Raw genomic sequence first — 25,990 nt, 5'->3', positions numbered from 1 at the left:
GTGAGTAGTGTAACTAAGCATTATTTAATAATAATTTCAAATATAATTTCATCATATATATTTTTTTTTCTGGCCAGACTGATGGCACAGCATACAAGTTGTATAAACACAAAACTAATACTTCTAGTACTCAGTACTTATACATCGGTTTTCAACGATCTAATTAATATTAGGGGTTAAAGCCACAATCAGGGATCATTTATATCATATGGACCCAGTAAATACACAAGAAAAGCACCTTCTTGATGCCTTCTTGATTGCCCAGTAATGTGAGGCAAAATGAAAAACGTTTTTTGCATAAAGTACAAACATTTTGACTCAACCAAAGCGTTAAAATTATGATTGATGTTCTTTACATCCTTGGCTGGGGGGGGGGGGGCTGACCTAGGACCTGTTCCAGAATCCCTGATTATGGCTTTCAAATTATATTTTATTTGATTTTCACATTTTTTTACGTCCATTTTGTGCTACTGTTCAGTTGGTCATAGTTTTTAGATGGACAGAGCTGTTTCATAAGAAATGGACTTTGCTCATGGAGGAACCATCAGCCGTCTTCTACAAGGCCTTGCAGAAACAACACAATGCCAGTAGGCTATCCATATAGGGGTACTATTCATACACACACACACACACACACACACACACACACACACACATTAATATTATACATAACACTGCTGTCGGAAGAAAACCTCCTATCTCCAAAATGGTAACTTTACAGGAGAAGGAAAAATTACACTTTACTTTTAATGCAAGTCAATGGAACCAGAATTTTTTTTGGTCCTTTCACCTTGAAATTTACACACAATGTAAAGGGCAGCAGGCATTTACAAATTATGTAAAAAACTGAAAAACGACAAAAACAGATACAAGGAGATAGAAGGTTTTGTTCCCGACAGCAGCGATACAGTAATTAGAAAGCCTAACTGGCTTTTCTTTCTTTGGGTGGGCAGAATAACCCTACCTCAGTCAGAGTGACGCTAGCCGACGAGATCAAACTCAACACTTTTCTGAAAATCCAGCCAAAGCTTAGACAGCTGCGCCACTCGAGAGCCCTTGTATCCATCATCATCACCAAGTTCAACGCCTTTCTATAAAAGTTTGAAGTCACGTGTTAAAGAAACAGCTCAACCATGCCTGCTAACAATACATGGAAGTTACACCAATTAACATGATGCAAATGAAGTTATACTAAATCAGTCATCATTCACTTTCATTCACTGTCAGCGACATGAGCGTTATGGACCGAATCATTCCTTTAATACATCACCGAGAAAGTTAGCTACCACGCTTAATTCTCAATCGGCAGAGTCTGTTTACTCTGTAATTACATCTAAATCTATGCCATCTAAAAACTACCCAGACCAACAGATCATGATGCACAGGCCAGACCAGGAAAATCCAATCTAATGAAAACAGCCTGAGGGTCCCTAAAATAAATATCTTTGATGAATGTACTCTTGATTTAGGATATCCATAGTTAAAATACACATTTCTGATTCTTCAAAGCTGTTTCTGGACACTCAAGGTTTCCAGTACATAATACAGACAGATCGTCTCTATTTACAAACTCAGAGATTGAAGAGTGTAGCTATACAGTGTAGAAGACATTGTAGGTCCCTTATAAGGGAGAAAATCAGCGACACACTAGCATCTAACTTCGCTTCCCTCCACATGTGCTCTTCGGACAGCTTCAACCGCAACAGGCTGTCATATTTCAAGAAAATGTGATCGATGTGTGTTTAGTGCAGTTTTTTTAACCCACTTTAAGCCCACGTTTCCCCTAAAGTAAAGAACAGTAGAATAGCACAAACACTCAAACACACAGAAACAGAGGGAGCTATTCCCCACTACAGAGAAATATCCCGGATCCAGAATACAGGGCTGCGGATCCGGACGTGTCCTTGGCTCGGTGGGACTTTTGGTAGAGGGGACGTCCAGCTCTTGCTTTTCTTCATGTACAGCGATGAAACGGCAAGTCGTGATGGAATCCTTTATAAAGTAAGTGCAGAACAGATTAGAAGCGTCATTCTTGGTCACACTTGACTTCATAAAGCTTCATGCCCTAAAAGAAGGATATTCAATTTGGCCTGATTAGCTGGAATGCTCATATATTTTTGTCCAATCATTAAAAAACCTTAGCAAACCATTTGCAGTAGTGCTTGTTTAGTGTCTGACATTTTATGAGGTGGTCATCTCAGGGGTCAGCGCTGCCTATTGCCTGATGCCTCTTCATATTCTGTCCTCTAAGAATGAATGAGAGCACTTCTTTGTATTCTTTCTCCTTCTAAAGGGCCCATATCCTACATTTTTCTTCGTATTTACATTTTCCCCCTGAGCTCTATTTATAACGTTTTTGGTTTTATGTGCCAAAAACAGTCAAATTCATTCATATATGGCCATCGTTCATTCCCTTTTCATATCATGGCTCAGAGTGGTTTGTAAAGGGCTCCATTCCAGAGAAACGAAATAAAGAATTGTTTGGTGATAGGAACCAGATGTCTGAAGAGTTTAATGCCTCTTAAAGGATCCTCATAGAAAGTTATTACATGAAATGGTTACATGTGACACGGTTTTAAGCGTGCTATGGTTTTAAAAATGTAGCTCTGAAAATCCGCTGATGGAGAAGTACACACGTTATACCGTGTGCAAAGTCTCATAAGAGAAAACTTATTTTTCCAGGTTTACCACTATTTTATCATTATCAACATTATATAAAAGACTCAGACACATGTAGGTCCACCTACATGTTCTGGACCATAAATAAAGTAGCTATATTTGTCCTGTAGTTGTAACATTGTAACCCCTGGATTCAATTACCAAAGATATCGGAGTTGGTACATCTCACATCAAACCACTCTGAATGTCCGTGTTTACATCTTGTTCATTAAGTTATGCAAAAGAAATTAACCTCTGAAATTAATCAGGCTGTTTATCTTACTCTACCTTTAAGTAACACATGGAAATATGTGAAAGACCTCTGCTTTGACTGGCTGTCCTGTGTTGTGCTGCATTCAAAAAGCACTTCAAACTGAAACACTATTACACTGGCAATCAAAAGCATCTGTGTGGCTTAGTGACCTGATGCAATTCATACAGTTGGAAAAAATTAAATATTCACTTGGGGGCTCCAGGAACAAATGTTTAACTATTGGGGGCCCAATTCTGACCTATATAGATAACATTAAATCTATAACCGACATTGAATAGTCTGCTAACAGAGATGGGCCTTCCCCCTTTTTTATTTATTTTTTTGGTTTAATTATTATATATTATTTTTTCTTTCACTCTCTCCATGCCATATTTGAGTATTTAAATGTAAAGCCTTTGGATGTTAGGGTGGGGAGGGGGTCTGTCGAGGGGTACTTTGTGTTGGATAGAGGGAGGTAACTGGGTGGGTGGAGTATAATATTGGGAAAGGGGATCATGATCATAAATGTAAACAATGGAAATATCCAATTGTGACTTTACATTGTAATTTGTACTGTTATACATTCCCTAAATAAAAAATTCTTGAATACAAAAAGCTGAAACACTAAGTTCAGTGTGAACGGGCAGGGTTAAACTGCTGTAGGCAGGTACATGTAAATGTGTTGGCTTTTGTCACATCATAAAAACACATTCAAACAAGCTATTTCTGCATATACGGACTATATGGACTGGGGACTGATCAATATAGGGTTCACATACTCAGCTTTTTATAAGGCCTGGAAAAAATGGTTTTCCACTATATGGCCCTTTAACAAATCTGTTTGTTTGGACTTGCAACTAATTGCAACAAATGAACCGTTGTGGTCCCTCGGCTGAGCTGGTCTGACTGGCGTCATAAATGCTGTTTCATTGGCTGAAGTTTGCAAATACCACACTATGGGTCTTAAATAAAAAGGCGTTAAATATGCAGTCATTACAATGAGAGGCTATAACCTGCATCATATGATGCCAGAGCAGACCAGCTCAGCAGATGAGACTCTGAGAATCAAAACAATGTTATTAATGTAAAGTTTTTCAAAAATACTTCACTCTTTGAGCAACACCAGGCTGTTTTTTGGAACTACAGCATCCTTATTAAGTATAAATAGAATTTATATATGATAAACATGTTATTCTGGTCACAGGTTCATAATTTTGACTTACAAGATTTATTGGCTTGGTTGCCCGAGTGGCAAAGGTTTAGATCTGTCTGCCACCATCTACTAAGCATGGTTTGACCACTGAAGACTAAAAAGCACCAGTGCACCCTCTGGTGGTCATTACTTGCATGTTGACGTACACATTAATCAGGCATACACGTTCAAATCAGGTGTAGGCTAGGCTTTTTACACCTTACACTCCACGCTGAGCAGACCTCTTTGCCAGTGGTTCTCAAACATATTCTCAGGGAATTCCCGGTCAGTGTATGTTTTTGCACAAAAATCTGCACTGTCTGGGGGTCCCTGATGACCAGTTTGAGCACCACTGCTCTAGAAAAACATCTGATTTCAATAAAACTGCAAACACTTGAAAAAAATCAACATCACAGATTGGACAGACATTACTAGCAGTAATTCTGCGAAGGTAAATAGGATTTCAAAGACAAACCACCCATTACATCTTTAGCTGAGTGGTGGACAAATCAGAGAGTGAAAATGGGGCAAGGCTGACGCCATCAAAACAAGGACTCAAGAACAGTCTATGCTCAGGTGCGTCATCATAGTGGTAACAACTATGAAGCACACAAGTAAATGATAGTAACCATCTTTGAGTGAGCTGACCACAACCGGACAGCGATTTGTACATCTGGAATTTCTTGACTGATCGGATTTTGTGACCAGGGAAAGGATTCTGTGCACATTTACTACGTCAGTAAACTATGTCAATAAACATGCAGACTAATACAACTTGTAAACAAACCTGGTAGGAGACCAAGAAAGAGGATTTCATCTCTGCTGTGTTGTTGCAGCCAATTAAGGTGGTCCTTAGATCCTACAAACCTTAGGTGTACATATACTGACCACCGACCCCTAAAGAAGGTTTGACTAAAGGTGTAATGGCATTGGTTTTAGACACCAAACTAGATGTGTTTTCTGTGTTTTTCTCCTTAACCCAACAGATGAAAACACGCCCAATTCACATTCTGTTGCGAAATAAACATACAATTGCAAAAGCGAACAACTGTGGAAAGTAACTGCCGTCAGCTCTAATAACCAGAATCAGGCAATTGCGTAATAATTGTGACTGGCCTGCAGATGTTAATGCCAGGTGTGAACATGGCCACACATACACACCTCAGGCATTAAGGAGTTCCTCATCAGTTCGGCCAATCGCATCCGGATTGGAGAGTGGGTCCAGATCGGCAAACAGATTAAACCAAGCAGACATGTCCCTGGTGCCACCTTTAGGAGCTACAGCAGGAGACATGGCCAAAGAAAGACACAACAATTAAACAAGAAAATGGCAAAAATAAGCTATTAAGTAATAATGTTATTTCTTTGTATGAATTTGTGAAGTGAAAAGCATTTGCTCTGTTCATAGGGATGCGTACCACTAGCTGACGTTCTGGGGCTGTTCTGGGCAGCTGGGATCTGACTGCCAGTGGGAGGGGGCTGAAGGGGAGGAGCTTGAAACATGGGTGGAGTCACCCATCCTGAGCAACAAAGAGTGTGAAACAGTTTGTAGGTGTCCATAAAAACAGAAAAGCCCTCTGGATTCTGTTTTTATACATTTTATATGAAATTTATGACATTATGACATTAACTGCTTAATATTTTTTCACATAGTGGCTGGTTTTATTGCAGGAGGCAAGGTTAGCTAATTACATATAAGTAACAGCCAATCCAAATATAAAAATTGTTAAAGGCGTTATATCACTCAAGTTCTGATCAGTTCTCCAACGACTATTCCGAATAAGATAAAATGTGCAGCGTTAGCCCTGAAAACTGTATTTCTGTTCATTTATGCCACGAAATATTTTAAAACCTGTATTGGGGAAAATTTTAAAAATGGGAAAGATTTACCTGGAACTGAAAAATCCAAAAGGATCCTACTATAGCACTCAAAACACTGCAGTACAATCCTCCCACCCTGCAGGTGGCAGTGTGATAGAGGAAGAAGACCATGTAGGGGATTCTGACCTGTGGTGCTGAGGCTGTGGTCGAGGAGCTGTGAGGGCAGGAAGCCAGTGGGGCTTGTGGGATGAGATGGGGAGTGAGGGGCTGTGGGGATGCTTGCCGCAGGGATGTGTGTGGCAGAGGGGGCGGCTGAAGGAGGCTCAAAACACCCAAAAGCATCCTGCCACGCCTTGCTGAAGTCATCGGCACCACTGGAGGCTCCAGGGCTCAGCAGGTCCTGCAGAAATGACATATCACCCCTTTCTCCATCCTCATCCTCAGTGCCAGGCTGCAGGGTAAGTCCAGACAGCAGGTCCCTGCCAACTAGAGAGAGAGTTCTTTGAGCACTTTGATTTTTTTTTATTTGATCTTTTTTTTTTTTCCTCAGTGATGTTTTTGCAATACTGTGATTAAACAGAACCAATAAAGCTTACTGTACTAAACTGAACTGCACTGAAAGAGAGAGAGAATACATCGATCAGGCGTAACATTATGATCACCTCCTTGTACAGTTACAGACTGTAGTCCATCTGTTTCTCTGATACTTTAGTAGCCCCCTTTTACCCTGTTCTTTAGTGGTCATGACCCCCATTGACCCTCACAGAGCAGGTACCATTTGGGTGGTGGCTCATTCTCAGCAATGCAGTAACACTGATGTGGTGGTGGTGGTGTGTTAATGTGTTGTGCTGGTCTGAGTGGATCAGACACAACAGTGCTGCTTGAGTTCTTAAACACCTCAGTGTCACTGCTGGACTAAGAATCGTCCACTGCTAAAAATATCCAGCCAACAGCGTCCTGTGACCACTGATGAAGGACTAGAGGATGACCAGCACGAACTGCGCAGCAGCAGATGAGCTGTCGTCTCTGACTTTACATCTACAAGGTGGACCGGCAAGGTAGGAGTGTCTAATAGAATGGACAGTGAGTGGGCAGTGAGTGGACACAGTGTTTAAAAACTCCAGCAGCGCTGCTGTGTCTGATCCACTCATACCAGTGCAACACACACTAACACACCACCACCGCGTCAGTGTCACTGCAGTGCTGAGAATGACCCACCACCCAAACAGTACCTGCTCTGTGAGGGTCCATGGGGGTCCTGACCACTGAAGAACAGGGTAACAGAGTATCAGAGAAACAGATGGACTACAGTCTGTAACTGTAGAACTACAGAGAGCAGCTATACAGTAAGTGGAGCTGATAAACTGGACAATGAGCGTAGAAATAAGGAGGTGGTCATGTTATGTCTGATTGGTGTATATAATCAGATTCAAATAAACAAAATCAACAGGGGAAAACTGAGAAATGTAGAGACTGACGTGGAATGGAACAGAGAAAGGAGAAGTGGAACAAACATGTCCCAGAGTCCTCCAAAACAGGTCGGAAAGAACAGATCATTTCAGAAAGGATATAAAGAGTATTTGCACAGTGTTATGACAACCAGATTCCACTTTAAGTCAGAGGCAGCGAGACATAATAAGCAAGGCAGTGGGCCCAGATCTGAACTCTCCAGCCAGCCCATGTTGAGGGGAGTCAGAAAGAGAGAAGGAAAGAGCAGCGTGTGCATTTCAGAACACCTTAAAGTGAGTTTACGCAGTTTTTCCCTTAACGGAGATGTAGTCAATCAGCAGGTTTGGTGTCCAAAGTAGGCTTCTTTCGTTTTGCACTTTAGTTTTTTTGAAGCTAATATAGCAAAAATGTCATGAAAAACCACTGAGTAACCTCAAATAGGCTTTTGGTGGTTTTGGACACTGGAAGACATGCAGTTATATACATGGAATGGGCCAAATTATGTAACACATGCAACAGTATTTGTAAATAATGAACAACCTGACACAGCTTGAGGTGTGTGATGATTTAAGCAAGCAGTCTGTATGACATTGCTCCAGTGCAAAACTAAAGAAGCAAACTTCAGATACTATGGTTTGGCTGGTTGTCTACACAGACCTCTGAAGTCAGCATCATGCCCATATTAGGAACTAATGTAAGGGTTAGTAAGCAAAAACGTACCGAAGATGATGCATCTGTCCTCCAGTTGTCACTGCATCCTCTGAATTATGAGGTTGTTAGGGTACCGAAATAGGAATATTGCTAAAGCCATGCTACGTTCCTGCACATCTAACTCACACTATTAACTCAGGTTAAACACTGCATTCAGCTCTACTATATACCAACACCAGCTTCTCAAACTGTAGGCAGCTACTGCTAAAGCAACTTACTGTAACCACCACACTGGACAAAGTTTGTTGGGTTGTGTGGGATATTCCGGCAAGTTTGCAGCAACGTCAGCCTGTAGGTAGCAGTATCGGTACATTAATGACCTCATAATTCAGAAGATCCAGTGAGATCTGAAGAAAAACTATAGGATGGAACATCGACTTTGGAATATATTTACCACTTGCTGCCAACGTATGAGTGCGTCACCAACTACAAAACGACTTCAGAGGCCTATTAAGGGAATTTTTAATAACCTATCACTTTAAGAAGAGCTGCAGTCCATGTTCCAGCACAGAGAAAAGTGGGCATAACTTAATCCTGGGATTAAGGCAGAGCAAAGGGATTAGAGATTAGCAAAAGGTCAGCACAAGGCAGTGTGTGATCGAGGCTGTAGGATGGCTGAGGCCAGAAAGGCAGTCAGGTCTGGATTTATACCCTTCTCAGGTAGTGGCATGCTGGGCAAGGCCTCAGGATTCTGCCCCTGGGGGAAACTGGAGTACCACTGGATAGCAGGGGACAGTGCAGCCTCTGGACAGCTTTCGGGCTGCGGTATGGGTACAGCCGGGGTCATTGCAGGGGTCAGGGTTGGGGCAGGGTCAGGGGTCATGAGTAAGAGGTCATCATCTGGACTGACTCCACTCACAGTGCCTGAGGGCTCAAGTGAGGCTGCACAGATATGGTAAAATAATATAGACGATGCTGCTAATACGTGCATTGAAGTACATTACTTAACATTAAGGGAATGATTCAGCATAACTTCAAATCACTTGCTTCAAACAAAAGTTGTCAAGTAATCTTACACAAATTTGCTCATGTGGTTTCGGACACTTTGACAGAGGTTTATATAAGATTTGAGCTGACAGTCATATTTTGAGGGTTTGGGTATCTGATATATTAAGCCCAATTCTGATCTTTTTATTTCTTGCTTTTTTTAAAATTCTGCTTACACCATTGTCGTAGAAGTGATAAAAACAAGCATTATCTGCCACCTGCAGCAGTGAGGCGCACGGTCAGATGTTCACAAAAAGATCTCAATGTCTACCAGGTTTCATCTCAATACGATGAGTAAAATTATGCATTAGATCTACTTTCTGTCACTTACTGCAAGCCACCATAAACATGTACTAAATGCAGTACCACTTTCATGCGTTTCCTATATAGTGTTGAAAACAAAATTACTGCTTTACCACCTGCCTGGTCTCTGGTATTAAACCAGTGCTAGCAGAAACATTCAAAACTGAAAGAAAAGATCAGGCTACTGCCTGCACGTGAGCAACCTGTAGTAAGAATGACTATTTTATATAGTCCACAAAAATAAGATACGAGTTTAGAGTGTACCACATGGCACATTCAGGTCAAACATTAAACACACTAAACTGTAGAAAATTGTCGAAAAACAAAACACTTAAGTCCCAAATATCATATTATGCACATACTAAAAGTTCATTTTTACTGTACTAATAATTAGTAGCTGTACATAGTGGGCAATACTCAATATACCCAGGGAGCAAAACAAAAATGGATCAGGACAAATTTTATCTATAAAAATGGACACAAGTATTTCATATATCTATAAACAGCAGTAGGAGCCATCCATGTGAATTACACAAATAAAGGGATAAAGAAAAAGGATAATAAAGCACAACAGAAAATTATATACATTTGATTTGTCAAACTTGAGAAATTCACGTTCCCTGCTGAAGTACTGTTACCAAGCAGACGCAGGCTGAGTGGCGGGAGGACATCTACAGCTCTGATATTGTATTCATCCACACACCTATACAGAAGATCACCACTCACTGTCTAGGTCACACTGCACTCTTACCCGAGTCCAAGCTGGCACATAAAGAGCTGTCCGAGTCTCTGTTCTGACCAACGTCTGGGGCAGAAACTGCAGGAAAAGCACATTTTGTCAAATTATCAGCCTCTGCGGGAGCTGTCGAAGCAGCACTAGCTGAAATGCAGCATTCTGACGTACCAGCTTCAGAGGCGGATTCCCCAGACTTGTCCTCCTCCAGGGACACAAGACTGAAAGACAAGAAACATCCAACTTAATCTATAGTTTGTAAAAAAAAAAAAAAAAAAAAAAAATTGGATGGATGGATGGGTGGATGGATGGATGGATGGATGGATGGATGGATGGATGGATGGATGGATGGATGGATGGATGGAGATTCTGGGTAAGCATGTGACAGTGACTACATTTCATTCTAAAACTTAACCTGAGATTCACATGACATGGCTTCCACACCTCCACACCAACAACAAAGACATGCTCTACATTAAGGCCAAAGACGCGCACATGACGTTGGCATCTGCATGTTTCTTTATTGGTGCTGTGTAGGTGTCTGGAGGGGTCTGCTACTGTACAGACTGCATATCACCACGCAACAGAAGCTAATCCACTGACTCACTTCCCTCTCAGTCTCTTGAGGCAGAATGACCGTTATGTCTAGGCTTTCCTGCCCATCCGAGGCTAGCACCTACACATACACACAGTTCTACCAGCAGGTCCTTGAATATATATCAGTGTTCCACATTCTTAGAATACAGAGTACAGAGACTCTGGGTTCTCAGCACAGGGGCTAGAAGACATACACAAAAGAACACAGGCAGTAGTCCTGGGCGATAAAACGACAATGATAATCATCAAGATCAAATCATTTTGTGTGCTTGAGGTACTTCTTATAAAATGATTATACGGTTCTGCTTCTTAATTTAGCATTGGCAGCAAAGGGCTTGCAGCTTGCATGCACCACAAGGCTACATACACTGATCAGACATAATGCTATGACCACCTCCTCGTTTCTACGCTCATTGTCCACTTCATCAGCTCCACTTACTGTATAGCTGCACTCTGTAGTTCTACAGTTACAGACTGTAGTCCATCTGTTTCTCTGATACTCTGTTACCCTGTTCTTCAGTGGTCAGGACCCCCATGGACCCTCACAGAGCAGGTACTGTTTGGGTGGTGGATCATTCTCAGAACTGCAGTAACACTGGTGGTGTGTTAGTGTGTGTTGCGCTGGTCTGAGTGGATTAGACACAGCAGTTCTGCAGACACAGTAGTTGCTGCAGTGCTGAGAATGATCAATCACCCAAACAGTACCTGCTCTGTGAGGGTCCATGGGGGTCCTGACCACTGAAGAACAGGGTAACAGAGTATCAGAGAAACAGATGGACTACAGTCTGTAACTGTAGAACTACAGAGTGCAGCTGTACAGTAAGTGGAGCTGATAAAGTGGACAGTGAGTGTAGAAACAAGGAGGTGGTCATGATGTTACGCCTGATTGGTGTGTATTATAGACAAGAAGGAAGTCGATCCTTTCACAGCACAAACTAGCAGGACGCTAGGACAGTTACCAAGCCAACTCTCCCATACAGCTAGCTTACTAGCTAGTGATGGCTAGCTACTAATAAACAGTTAACAGTGCATATATTCTTTATGTATTCTAAATTGTCTCTGTAAGGACAAACACTTAAAGAAAGAAACAACAAAAATAATCAGATTATTTGAAAATGCCTGCTGTCTTTTACATTGTGTGAATAATTCAAGATAAAAGGACTAACAGAAGGAGACCAATCGAAGTGTATTACTCGCAATAAAACCTTGTTGCACTGACATTAAAAGTTATGAACATTTCTTTAGATTGGAAATAAAGGTTCTGTCCCAACAGTGACCATATAAATAACTATCAATATCAAATATTTTGGCCATTTTGCCCATTTCCTAACACACACACACACACACACACACACACACACACACACACACACACACACACACACACACACACACACACACACACACACACAGAGATCCACTCACAGGTCAGTGAGCAAAGCCTTCAAAGAGGCCTCTCGCTTGAACAGGCCAGCTCTGAAGAAAAGCAAGGAAATTAGAGAACAGAGAAATTCAGAAATGAGCGGATGAGAACGATGAGGGTGAGAGAGAAGCCCCATGCGGTGTATGGGTTTCTGAAAGAGTTGTGAGTGAGGGGAAACCGTGAGAGGCTCTGATGGCAGGAGTGTTAGCGTTCATATGCTCACTTGTCGCCTTTAGTCTGTTTTTCTTTCTCCTTTTTGTCCTCCGACTGGATTTCTGAAAGGTGCTCCAGTGGGTCCCTTAGCTCCTAAAACCATAAAGAGTATAAAGACCACAGAAAAACAACACCACTGCGTCGCTGTGCACAGTATATTACACAGTAATGTTCACTATCGAGACCAAATCTCGCATCTCCATTTCTGTAGTTTTTTTATTTTCTGACATAATTTGAAATTGACAGCTGCTCTTCACTATGTGTCACAATTTCATGATGAATGGAACAACAGAAATGATCCAAACTTACTTGGAATAAATTATTTCTGTATTAACCTCAACTAAAAGTCAAGACCTTTGTTTCTTCTCCTGTAAATTCCATCTCCTTGTAGATGGAAGGTTTCATTCTGAAAACGGTGATATGGGTTATTCTACCACTGTAGTGACAAATGGTGTCCCACCACTTTGAAGCCACGAAAAAGAGCTGAAGGTAAGAATAAACAACAGAAGGTTGATTTCAGTGATTTTAGTTCTCTCGCGCAAGGAAAACAGGCTTGCCACAGCAGTGACTTCACAGATGCTGAAGTATTATTTGTGTGAAACAATGCTTGTTTTTCAATTTAAGCAGTAAAAATCCACTCAATTTGTTTTCTGTGCCACATTAAAATGATCTATAATACATACTTAAAATTCAAGAATAAAGGTTTTCACAAGAGTTTTTTGTCAGTGGTGTTACAAAAACATAAAATGTCATAAAAAAAGAAAAAGAAAAATGTAATTACCTCTTGCATGGATATCCCACAGGAAGACAAAATAACTCCAGTCCACATTTAATGAGCTTTCTTTTAATATTTCTGATAAATTTGGCTAAAAATCATTTCTAGGCGCTGAAAGCTTGACCACTGATAGCGGTCAAAAATTTGTTACAACTGTCACAACTTCCAACTGCATCACCCATCAACATACTTTAACCTGCTCATGTGCCCTGGGGCTACAGGTGGCCGTGGGCCTTCAGGTGGCCGTGGGCCTTGAGGGTGTAGTTAACATCCATAAAATGAGCACAACATTATTACACAGAGTGTCCCTCCTGACTCATGCAGACATCAGATTTACTAAGCATGGACAGAGGTAGTCACATGGCTAACAATCAGCACAACCCATACTTTACTGAGCACAAAGCTTTATTTTAATTACTGTGCACAGGCTGCAACCACCACTCAGCAAAACTCCAGCACTAATATTTACCATCTCTCCATTACTGCATTAAATACAACCCAGAACCAGACCTCTAACAAACAGTCGGACAGGTTTTGACGTTTACACTGAGAAGATTTACAGTGCCAGTTGTCTTTTTGAGCTTAGTTACTGTAACTAGCCAAGTCATGTCTCACCTCTTATCTTTCAGCTCAAAAACAGACTTGGCTGACACCAAATATGACAAACGTGCTTCATTTATCAGTTTGTTTTAATGTATGCTGACAACACAACTATTATTTTGGGTAATTTGGGTATTTTTTATATTAAATAAGCAGATTTATATTAAATAAATCTGCTCTTACAAAGTACTTCCCATTTTGTTTTGGAGCATTTCAGCTCCACTGTCACACATTTTGCCATAAGTACTTGGTTCTAACACATCCGATACAGCCCTCAATCAGCATCAGAGCTTTTGTTTCCAACAAATCCAGCCAATCAGCAGTCACAGATATGGAAAACATACATACAAAGACAAGTATTGGTGCATACACCGATCAGGCAGCACTGCTGTGTCTGATCCACTCGTACCAGCACTAACACACCACCCCCATGTCAGTGTTACTGCAGTGCTGAGAATGATCCACCACCCAAACAGTACCTGCTCTGTGAGGGTCCATGGGGGTCCTGACCACTGAAGAACAGGGTAACAGAGTATCAGAGAAACAGATGGACTACAGTCTGTAACTGTAGAACTACAGAGTGCAGCTATACAGTAAGTGGAGCTGATAAACTGGACAGTGAGGTGGTCATAATGTTATGCTTGATTGGTGTACATGTTGGTGGGAAGAGAGTAAATAAGTAAGTCTCATTAAAAAAAAGGCCCTGAAATTACGACCCGGTGCTTCAGCCCAGGTACGCCTGTGAATTAAACTACCCTATTCGTGCCGTTTGTCACTGCAGTGGAAGAATGACCCACATAACACAGTGTACTGCATTCAGCATCTCTCTCTCTCTCTCTCTCTCTCTGTCTCTCTGTCTCTCTCTCTCTCACACACTCGTCAACACACCTTCAGGGTAGTGAACTGATAGGGCACGTATCCTTTGAAGGCCTCATGGATGCCAGACATGATGTGTGCTGTTTTCTCCCAGAACTGTAGCAGAGTGGTCTAAGAGAAGCGTGTACACACACACACACACACACACACACACACACACACACACACACACACACACACACACACACACACACACACACACACACACACACACACAGAGAGAACAGATCACAATTGGCACAAAGCACACCCACCTACTGTGAGAATGGGCTATGAATAACACTCACAAAAAATGACAGATGGAGAGAAAGAGTGAGACAGACAGATGGACAGCAGAGAGCAAGAGGGAGAGAAAGAAAGACAGATGGAAAGAAAACAGAAAGAGAATGAATGGTCATTAAATGGTGCAGGTACCTGATAAGTGCAGAGGGAGTGAGAGAGCATGTTGCAGCGACTGGCCCCCAGCATGTCCACCTTCTGACACACGTCATTCTTCAGCTTATCGAAATGCACCTTCGTCCCTCTCACCTGCGCCTGCACCTATACACAAACACACACACACAGACAGGCATCAAAACCCTCTAGTGCAACACGTAATGACACAAAAATGGGTTCTGACCATTATGGCACAGCTTTATATAACATGGAGGTGCTTCAAACGTAAAAAAAGACTATTCAAACTTGCACAGTATCTTTACAAAAACTGACGTTAAATGATGCAGTACGAGTTATAGCAGAGTTATTAACACTTGTATTAATATTAAAATTAATAACACTTCAATATGAGGGGAGATTATATTGCCTTTGCTTCTATTAAGCCAGCAGCTGGTGATTAACTAGCTGCAATTGACTGGACTGTGACTGGAGTGAATGAAACGTTTTCCAGAGCACTTTCGCTTGCATGTTATTAACATATATTATTGACATTTTAGGTGCCCATTATAATGCCTTTATTAAACTTTAAAAATATTATAGTGTATAACATACAAATGCATAAAATACAAAAAGTGATTAGGCAAATGCTTAATTCATCCTTTAAATTGCTTAATTCACCCTTTATTGCTTAATAAAACAGTCTTTAAATTGCTTATTGAGCACTTTGTTGCCTGCTATCGCTGTGATAAGGCTTAAGTGCAGTATTAAGTAGTTTTATAACAGAACTGAATTAATTGAACCCAAGCTAAGTTATACAGTTAAGAGAGGAACTGTAGGACCACAGAAGATATTATTATTATTATTATTTATGTAATTTAGATAACCAATTTCAGTAATATGGTCACCAATTGAACAGGCTTTAGTAGTTTTACTGAACCCCTTTTCATAGTAGCCATAAAATGGTATTTCTGTGTGTTTAATAATAATAATAATAATAATAATTTTATTTACATAACACTTTTCATGTCGGTGGCAGCTCAAAGTGCTTTACAGACAGGTGACAAAACAGTTATAGAAGAGATCATTAGTATTTCATTAGAATCAGAAGAAAAAGAAGAATATTAAATTACAAGATAAAGATAAAAACCAGGAGGCATTCAGTTTTAATTAAACGCTAATTTAAACAGATAAGTGAGCACTGAGCTCGACTGTCTAATAAATCTTATTAGCCAGGACCTCCTTCTAAATTAAAAGCATAATTTAGAAGGAGGTCCCTCCAATTTTGGTATGCTTTTTATCCCCTTCGACGACGTTGATGTTATGCTGAATTCCCTTCGACAACGTTGATGTTATGCCGACGTTCCCTTCGACAACGTTGATGTTATGCCGACGTTCCCTTCGACGATGTTGATGTTATGCCGACGTTCCCTTCGACGATGTTGATGTATGCCGACGTTCCCTTCGACGATGTTGATGTATGCCGACGTTCCCTTCGACGATGTTGATGTATGCCGACGTTCCCTTCGACGATGTTGATGTTATGCCGACGTTCCCTTCGACGATGTTGAAGTTATGCCGACGTTCCCTTCGACGATGTTGATGTATGCCGACGTTCCCTTCGACGATGTTGAAGTTATGCCGACGTTCCCTTCGACGATGTTGAAGTTATGCCGACGTTCCCTTCGACGATGTTGATATATGCCGACGTTCCCTTCGACGATGTTGATGTTATGCCGACGTTCCCTTCGGCGATGTTGATATATGCCGACGTTCCTTTCGACGATGTTGACGTATGCCGACGTTCCCTTCGACGATGTTGACGTATGCCGACGTTCCCTTCGACGATGTTGACGTATGCCGACGTTCCCTTCGACGATGTTGACGTATGCCGACGTTCCCTTCGGCGATGTTGATGTTATGCCGACGTTCCCTTCGGCGATGTTGATGTTATGCCGACGTTCCCTTCGGCGATGTTGATGTATGCCGACGTTCCCTTCGGCGATGTTGATGTTATGCCGACGTTCCCTTCGGCGATGTTGATGTATGCCGACGTTCCCTTCGACGATGTTGATGTATGCCGACGTTCCCTTCGGCGATGTTGATGTTATGCCGACGTTCCCTTCGGCGATGTTGATGTTATGCCGACGTTCCCTTCGGCGATGTTGATGTATGCCAACGTTCCCTTCGGCGATGTTGATGTATGCCAACGTTCCCTTCGACGATGTTGATATGTTATGTTAATATATTTTGATGGAGGCGTGTAATTTTCGTCTTGATAGACGAGGAAGGAGATCAACATTTGTAAGTGTTCAAGTTACTTTTTGTTTGTATTATTTTAAAATGCTTTAATTATTTTTTTTCTTTTTCATATGACAAAAAGCCGCTGCTCCAAGTTTCTAGTTTTTGTGGAGAAGTGTGAATTGTTTTCACAGCAGGAAGTTCTCACCCCGTCCCTTTTCCAGGCCTCGTTGCTCACTATCAGCTCAACACAATGTCACAAAACAGGGTCAACAGTGTCCAAGGTCATCTGATAACAGTTGTGTGGAAAAGCATTTTATTTGATCAGTCCACTACTGGGGCTGCAGAAAGATGTTAAACAGTGCTTTACATACCGATGCATTGGTCAGTTGTCAACTGTGAATGGTATCAAATGACTCAGTTCTCAAATTCATTTAAAATTGCAGCAAACTACGTCTTCTTTAATACATTTTCTTTCTTCGTAGATCTTAATTTTCTTATTCATCAGTTGTCTTCTCTTAAAGCTTTATAACATGTTATTCTCGTGTTAGGCCTGGATGTTCATTCGATATTTTTGTTATGTTCTTTCCTTTTTTCACCAAGTAAACACAATATTAGTCTCTGTAAAACACTGGAAAAAACGTACAATACTTTTAAAATGCTCAGGAATGAGCATTTCTCCATATATGACCTCTATCTGTTTAATATTATATAAAACATCAATGTGCATTTACTTTTTGGACATTTAGGAGTGTTTATGGGAATTTTAGACCATTCTTCCTGAAGTGCATTTGTGAGGTCAGACACTGATGTTGGGCGAGAAGGCCTGGCTCACAGTCTCCGCTCTAATTCATCCCAAAGGTGTTCTATGGGGTTGAGGTCAGGACTCTGTGCAGGCCAGTCAAGTTCTTCCACACCAAACTGGCTCATCCGTGTCTTTATGGACCTGCTTTGTGCACTGGTGTGCAGTCATGTTGGAACAGGAAGGGGCCGTCCCCAAACTGTTCCCACAAAGTTGGGAGCTTGAAATTGTCCAGAATCTCTTGGTGCTGAAGCTTTAAGAGTTCCTTTCACTGGAACTAAGGGGCCGAGCCCAACTCCTGAAACACACCCCCACACCATGATCCCCCCTCCACCAAACTTTACACTCGGCACAATGCAGTCAGACAAGTACCGTCTCCTGGCAACCACCAAACCCAGACTCGTCCATCAGATTTCCAGATGGAGAAGCGTGATTGGTCACTTCAGAGAACTCGTCTCCACTGCTCTAGCGCCAGTGGGTGCGCTAACTGTTATCAGCATCTATAAATTACTTCTGAAAAATTCTAGGGCGAATTTCCTTTTGCTCTCACACTGACACAACTCTACTACATAGTATTTTGTGGGTCAGCCTGGTTAGAACTAGACAAAGCACTTGTGTGTCTGTACTCTTGAATGTCTGAGTGTCTCCATGTCTCAGATACTGTTTCTTTTGTACACCTGCAGACCAGCGAAGAAATCAGAGAGCAGCCAAAACCCCCTCCAACCCCCCACAGCCTGTAAACACCACTGAAGCCAACGACACTCGACACCAGCAGTAACCATGCCTACTGCTCTCCCTTCATTTCCTCTCTCTCACTTTTACAGTCCTTACCTCGCTCTGTCATATGCAATCTCTCTCACTCACCCTCCTAATCACACTCTTTTACCTTCGAATACTAAGGATCAAATCCTTTTTGCTAATTGAATATCCAGACACAATTAAATTTCCTTACATTTCACAATGTACTTATAGGCAAAACATGTTATACAGGAGGGTCTCTTCACTAGCTGAGCATTCTCACATGATGATAAGTGGGAGATAAAACAAGTTATTAATTGCTGCCACCCTAAAAAAATCTGAATGCACTTAGAAGCAGGCAAGAGTCATCCAATTTTAAGTAAAGATTACAAGAAAACAAACATTGCCTTTAAAATGACAAATGAGAAACAAGTAGTTGATATGTAGTAAATGGTCATTCATGATTTCATATCATTCCATAAAAACTCACAACTTTCAGTGCAGATGTTTGCAATCTTTGTCTGCAACATTTCCTCCGTTTAACAAGAGATGCAATATCAGCTGCTTGTATGATTGAGATTCTACATCACCTGCTCTGAAAATACAGGTATATTTTACTTATTTATTCCAGTACAAATGCACCTGATTAAAAGAGACCACTGATCAAAATTACTGCACAATTCAAAGGCTAGGATGTATACAAACTTATTCAAGGTGGTCTGATGTGAAATGCTCCAAACTGTTCACGGTGGTGGCGACAGGAACCAGACAGTAATTCCTCTGAAAGCTGCCCTGAGGTTGCGAATATGCTGTCTGAGATCTGAGATACTGCTTTATGATAGTTTTATGATCAAGTTTTGGCCTGAAACGTATTGTAATCCAATTAGTTCAAACCATTCATGGTGTTGTAGGGCAAATAGTACCTAAAGAAAACTGTACTGCTACTATTTTACCATCACTGATATTACACATAAACATGTGTAGGTTCACTGGAGGTTTTGGATAGTAGATAAAATGGCTATATTTTTTGTGTTGTAGACAAGAAAATTGTTTTTCTACCATGAATAATTTCACGTCAAACCACTCTGAATGACTTTGTTCAAATCTCAGCCATTAAATTATGCAGAAATGCTGAAAACTCTTCTTCTTCTTCCGGCTGCTCCCTTTAGGGGTCGCCACAGCGGATCATCTGCCTCCATCTTGTCCTATCCACTGCCTCCTCTACTTTCACACCAACCATCTCCATGTCCACCTTCACTACATCCATAAACCTTCTCTGAGGTCTACCTCTTCTCCTTCTACCCGGCAGCTCCATCTCCAACATTCTTTGCCCAATATATCCACTATTCCTCCTCAACACATGTCCAAACCATCTCAACCTGGCCTCTCTGGCTTTATCTCCAAACTGCTCCACCTTCACCGTCCCTCTGATCTGCTCATTTCTAATCTTGTCACTCCCAACGAAAATCTCAGCATCTTCATCTCTGCCACCTCCAGCTCAGCCTCCTGTCTTTTAGACAGAGCCACAGTCTCCAAACCAAACATCATAGCAGGACGCACTGAATTTTCCTAAATAAATTATTGCTAAAATGAGTTCAGATATCTGTTTATTCAAATGACCAAGCCCAATCCTACCCAATATTGAATCTCTCTCCCTCTCTCTTCCTTCCTCTCCCTCTAGGAGAAGGGAGAGAGCAGTGTGAAACTCTGACCTTGCGGAATTTCTCCAGTTGTTTGTAGGTGTCGGGGTCAAGCTCCTGGGAGACGTCCTTCATCCAGAGCAGTGCTCCGCGGTACTCAGTGCGGGCCTTCTCCATGCGGCCCACCGTCAGTAGCGTATCTGCTATAGCCCGCCGCCTAAATGTCTCCACCTCCTGCTCCATCCGATGCAGTGGGGGACACAGAGCTAGCCTGTACAAAGAGAGGGGAGAGGGGGTTACTAATCCCAAAACATCTCTTCTGAAAGACTATTCTTACATGGTAGAGTGAGCTTCACACTGACCACTCTCTCTCCTGGCTAAGAAGATCTTAACACTAAGATGCTTTTGGGAAACTGGGCCCAGACGGCATCTGTGTGTGCACAAGCTTGTTTCTTTCAAATATAAATATGTATAATAACTTCAATCACTTATTCATTAATTGCTTGTTTACTAAGCTTGTGGTGTATATATTTTTCAAGCACAGGAGTTTGTAAATGTTCAATCGTAAATCAAACCTACATGATTTTCCCTTACCCTAAATTTAGCCGATCCGTTTTTTGAGCAATTTCACGCAGTTTAAGGCAAGTATATAATGACTAAGCATGCTGTTTGGATGATGTTAATTGCTGGGTTAGGAGCTGCCACAAACGGTTAGCTGCAAATGCAATGCAAAACTAAAGATGCAGACTTCAGATACCAAAGCCTAAGCGCATTTACAGACGAATAATGCGCTCATTATCTGATTATTCAAGTGGTCATGTAAACGTCATAGTCCGGTTTCTTAGATGAGATTAAGGCCATTATCGGATTTCAAGATATTCCATTTAGAGACCTGAGTTTTCTTGCGTTTTCCTTAGACTGCGCACGTGTGTAAATTGAGGCTAGTGCTGTCCCTTAAACAGCCAGCAGAGTTGAGCACACTTTGAGCAATGCTGGATGATGTAATGAAGAATCGAAATATTGCTCTATATGACTTTGGGCAGTCGTGGGCTGGAGGTTAGGGAACTGGCCCTGTGACCGGAAGGTCGCCGGTTCGATCCCCAGGACTGACAGTCCTGACTGAGGCGTCCTTGAGCAAGACACCTAACCCCCAACTGCTCACCGGGCGCCGTGGATAGGGCTGCCCACTGCTCCAGGCAAGTGTGCTCACTGCCCACTAGTGTGTGTGTTCACTAGTGTGTATGTGGTGTTTCACTTGACGGATGGTGTAAATGCGGAGGTGGAATTTCCCCGGTTGTGGGATCAAAAAAAGTATCACTTATCACTTTGTGAGTTTATTGGGCTGCAAATATCTATGCAGGCCTGGAGTTTTCACATTATCTGATTACTCAAGTGCATATAAACGTGCGCATGAACTACTTTTGGGGTGAGCTGAGTACTGGGTAATGTGATTTTTGGCTAAACTCTTGCTTTATGTAGACCGATGCGCAAGTGTGTGAGCCAAGCATTGTGTGAAACTGTGTAAAAACAAATGAGTGAAGGAGTGAGATTATCACACGTGTGTGTGTGTGTGAGTGTGTGTGTGTACCTCTGCTTAGCAGAGCTGCAGAGGGCTTTGCTGGTGGCCTCCATCATGCTTCCTGCTTTGGTTTTGTCGTGTTCGGCCTGGAAACGTAGGAACAGGCCCAACTCATTCTCCTCCTGAGACAGGACTGCAGGTCAGAGAGCAGAGCGGTCATCCAAACGCTAACCCCTAAATTTCAACTTGTGGAAATAAATTTTCTTTTTTTGTAGAATCAAGAATTATGACTTCTGAAACATTTTCTGCAATTAAGTAAAAACTTTCTGTATTTCAATAAAAAATATTATGAATTTGTGTGTGCAACTGATCAATGCTGTGCTTGCTAGTCATCTACTGGTTAGTGTTTTCAGGTTATCCTCGAGATTAGCAAAACTGTCACTACCAAAACAATTCCTAAAGTTTCAGTAGTGTTATAATTGCTGTGGAAATGACAGAATGGAGTGTTCAGTCATTTAGAGTACAGGGTCATTCAAAACAAAAGATATTTTGTTGTGATGTTTTTATTTAGAGTGATCAGAGAAATATTTGGCCAGGAGTGCATGACTGTACTGTAAAAGTGATAATATTAACTGTCAGTATGAGAAACCAAACATAAGGCACATTTGAGTGGATGGCTACTGAATAGGAGCTGAGAGGTCTGAACATAGAGAGCATGTGCGAGTGTCTCTGCGTGTGTGTGTGTGTCTGTCCGCGCCTGCGTGTGTGTGTGTGTGTGTGTGTCCGTCCACTCACATGTGATTCTTTGCTGGTATTTTTCTATCACTTTCAGCAGCTCTGTGCATGTGGTCTGTATTGAACGAAAGAACTGTAGAAAAAAAAAAAAAAACAAAGACAGAAATTAAGAATCTCACACATAAACCTGAACAGCATCTCCCGCTCACCTTTTCATGAGGTCATGAAAAAAAAAAAAAACACATTTAATCTGTAGCAGTTTTGCCCGGCTCACTCACACTGAAGTTACAAGGAGTGTTTCAGGCTTTTAGATTTAGGCACAATACAGGGGCAGAAATAATTCCCATACATCAGTCTTTAAGAAGCAGAAGTGAAAAGACAAGGAGAACTTGGAAAATGGTCATTTCAAAATGATTTATGGCCATTTTTGGTACACAAAACCACAAAAAATCATCATAAATACACCTCAGGACACTAAATGAAACACAAAAATGTAGGATATCGCCGTTGCAGGAAGAAAACCTAGTATCTGTATTTTTATCTTTTTCAGCTTTTTGACATAATTTGAAAAAGCTTGTTGCTCTTCCCATTGTGTGCGAATTTCATAAGGAATGGACTAAAAGAAACGGCCCAAAATGACTTGAAAAAAACGTCTGGTTCCAGTGACTCACATTAAAAGTAAAGTAGGTTTTTTCCTTCTCCTGCAAAAGTTACCATTTTGGAGATACAGGTTTTCTTCCAACCACAGCAACATGGGCCTTTTAGAATGAAACAGGAGAAACATGATGCTGAATATCTGCTGAAGGGTTCACACACAACACTATGTTAAGTGGAACCTTAACATTGGCCGAAAGATTCAGCCACATGGAGCATCAGTCAGGCACTGGTGACGAACATCTAGAATGCGGCAAGTGCATAAAATCCTAAAGAGATGTTTTTGATTTCTTCCTATTGCGATTTTAATGTTCTCTCCATCCACGTCGGACACACTCAGTCATGGCCTTCCTGCAACTCATGAATGCCAACTCACTAAGTCTCACTCAGTTCACTCTCTCTTCCATCCTTCTCCAAAAAAAGGCCACATGCGAAAAAATAGCCTTGCTCGTCTCGTTGTTATGGTGACATTGCTTAAGGTACATGCAGCTGTGTGTGTGTGTGTGTGTGTGTGTGTGTGTGTGTGTGTGTGCGCCCTACCAAGAGATGAAATTCAACCCTGAGTAGCGGAACTTGTATAAATGAGTCATGAAGGTTGTGTTGCTGTCATTTAAGTTGTTTACAGGCCTTCTGCAGCCGTAGCAGGAGCACTTCTCTAGTAACGAGGCAGAATAAGGAAAAAAGAGTGAGCAAAAATAGACCATCATTCTTCGAAGTACAAATATCTACTCAAAGCTGGAGAACATCCTGTACTACATTCAGCATGGGCAGAGTCTGCACGGAGAAAACGTGAAAACTAAATTATTAATTCATTATTAAAGCAACATTTACGCAACACATTTAATCTGCTGACCCCAAATGTAGCCGATCAGCCAAGATCAACTACATCTTTTTTTGTTTATAATAACATATTAGCTTTTTTATTTATAATTGTTTATATTGTTAATTTTTGTGATGGATAGAATTGATATTCATCTTTTTTATCTGTAGTATTATATACCGTCACTGTCCAACAAAAAAACCTTTATCTCCATTTTTTTGTGATTTTTACTTTCTGCATTATTTGAGCTCAGCTGACGTCCTTTACATTGTGCATAAATTTCATGATGATGGGACCAATAAAAATGCTGCAAAATTGCTTAGGATAAAATATTTTTCCATTAACTTACATTGAAAGTAAAGAAAGTTTTTGCCCTCTCCTGTAAAGTTATCATTTTGGAGACACTCGTTTTTCTTTGGACAGCAACGATATATTGTCCATTTGGTAAGAATGAACAAACTGTAAGCCTTTCTAATAATTAACAAGGTTCATTTACTTGCTTGTTAATTCTCTTCTTGCTGATCTTTTCATGAGTGCCTCGCTCTCCCTTTGTTGCTGTAGCACTGAGAATTTCCCCGTTGTGAAACTAATAAAGAATTATCTTATCTTAAGACATGTTTTGTGTCTAAAGTTAACTTCTTCCGTTTTGCACTGAAGCTATTTCGCAGCTAACAAGATACTGAAGATTATATCCCACCAACTAGAAATGCTGTGGACTGCAGGCCTGAATCATCACACACACACACACACACACACACACACGTCTCCTTAAACTAGGGTTGGGATCACTTACTGATTTACTGCTAATTATTAATAACAGTGTACAGTACATTGGCTTTTGTTTCACTCCATTCTGTGCTCTGATCCATGATCTGAAACTCCAGTCCAGGTTTTACTTCATGTACACACACAGCAGTGAGTTGTCCTATGAGTGACTGTCACACTGGTGCACTGCCACACGGAGAAAAGGCCATCAGAAACAGTCATTCAGTCACAGACAGTACAGTATCAATTATTAAACATGTTTTGTGTGATGCTAAAATTGAGTGTTTTATTAAACATCCATCAAAAAGGCAAGATAGAAACACAAAATATGGCTTAAAGCAGGGGTCCTCAAACTTTCACCCCAAGGCCCACCTGTGTGCAACTACAAAGCATAGCGGCCCACATCAAAACTAAAATTGACTTCTTTTTTTTTAAATACAACTTTATTTCTCTTTTCTTAAACGCCGACACTGAAAACCTGAAAATTAGGTAGTGAAAAAGATCAGATTGGCCGTTCTGGGTGTCAGTAGGTTTGTTAAAAAACATCTGACTGGGCTTTTGGATTAGTGTCGACACAGTCACCAATAATGGTGCATCTTACTTGATATCTGCTTCATCATCATTGATATTATTGGTTCTGCTGTTTGAGTTTAACCACTTTTTTCTAAAGACAACTTCATCCTGATGTATTGATTTTTCAAGATTGCCCATCATCCCATCCCTACTTCAAACTGTGTGGTCTAAAACAGCCCTTTTTAAGTGGTTTGACACTGTAGGCCATACGGTCATCTATAGTATCTATCTATGGGCAAAACAAATGCATGAAGCACAGCTGAAACAGCAGTACCAGCCATCGTGAAGCCAGACAGACATCCATATGTTTTCCCATTTTCATAGATAAAATAGTGAATGTTTCGACATAAAAAAGCAACATTCAAGCACAAAAACACAAAAAGCTAAACATATATAAACTCATCATTGATAGGGTACATTCTGTAGCGGAGTGGCTGTCCATAAACACTAATCCATAAACTTCAACGTCTGAAAACAGCTTTTTCTTTCATTTTTGTTTTAGAAGATAAAGAATTGTCACTACCGAAACCTATTTTCTGC

The 25,990-nt window shown here is 41.1% G+C and overlaps 1 protein-coding gene across 5 annotated transcripts in view; it reads right to left on the bottom strand.

Moving 5' to 3' along the window:
• Positions 1-785: 785 nt before the first annotated feature.
• The window catches only part of ical1 (islet cell autoantigen 1-like), a 34,315-nt gene continuing 9,110 nt past the window's right edge, over positions 786-25,990 (bottom strand). For 4 of the 5 annotated variants that reach the window (XM_037536570.1, XM_017683359.2, XM_017683358.2 and 1 more), the window contains exons 4-16: positions 22,699-22,771; positions 21,973-22,096; positions 20,457-20,655; positions 15,006-15,131; positions 14,604-14,702; positions 12,351-12,433; positions 10,279-10,328; positions 10,126-10,191; positions 8,736-8,966; positions 6,111-6,410; positions 5,522-5,623; positions 5,265-5,381; positions 786-1,992 (exon numbers count right to left, since the gene is read on the bottom strand). In XM_037536570.1, the coding sequence (XP_037392467.1) occupies positions 5,266-5,381; positions 5,522-5,623; positions 6,111-6,410; positions 8,736-8,966; positions 10,126-10,191; positions 10,279-10,328; positions 12,351-12,433; positions 14,604-14,702; positions 15,006-15,131; positions 20,457-20,655; positions 21,973-22,096; positions 22,699-22,771 (1,569 nt within the window). In that variant the 3' untranslated portion in view covers positions 786-1,992; position 5,265. The remainder of the gene's footprint in view (positions 1,993-5,264; positions 5,382-5,521; positions 5,624-6,110; positions 6,411-8,735; positions 8,967-10,125; positions 10,192-10,278; positions 10,329-12,350; positions 12,434-14,603; positions 14,703-15,005; positions 15,132-20,456; positions 20,656-21,972; positions 22,097-22,698; positions 22,772-25,990) is intronic. The other variant, XM_017683360.2, reaches the window with a different exon arrangement.

Source organism: Pygocentrus nattereri, chromosome 30, assembly GCF_015220715.1.
Source record: "Pygocentrus nattereri isolate fPygNat1 chromosome 30, fPygNat1.pri, whole genome shotgun sequence".
NCBI classification, from domain to species: Eukaryota; Metazoa; Chordata; class Actinopteri; order Characiformes; family Serrasalmidae; genus Pygocentrus; species Pygocentrus nattereri.
The sequence above is the reverse complement of the archived record's forward strand: the minus strand, read 5'-3'. Positions and strand labels throughout refer to the sequence as shown.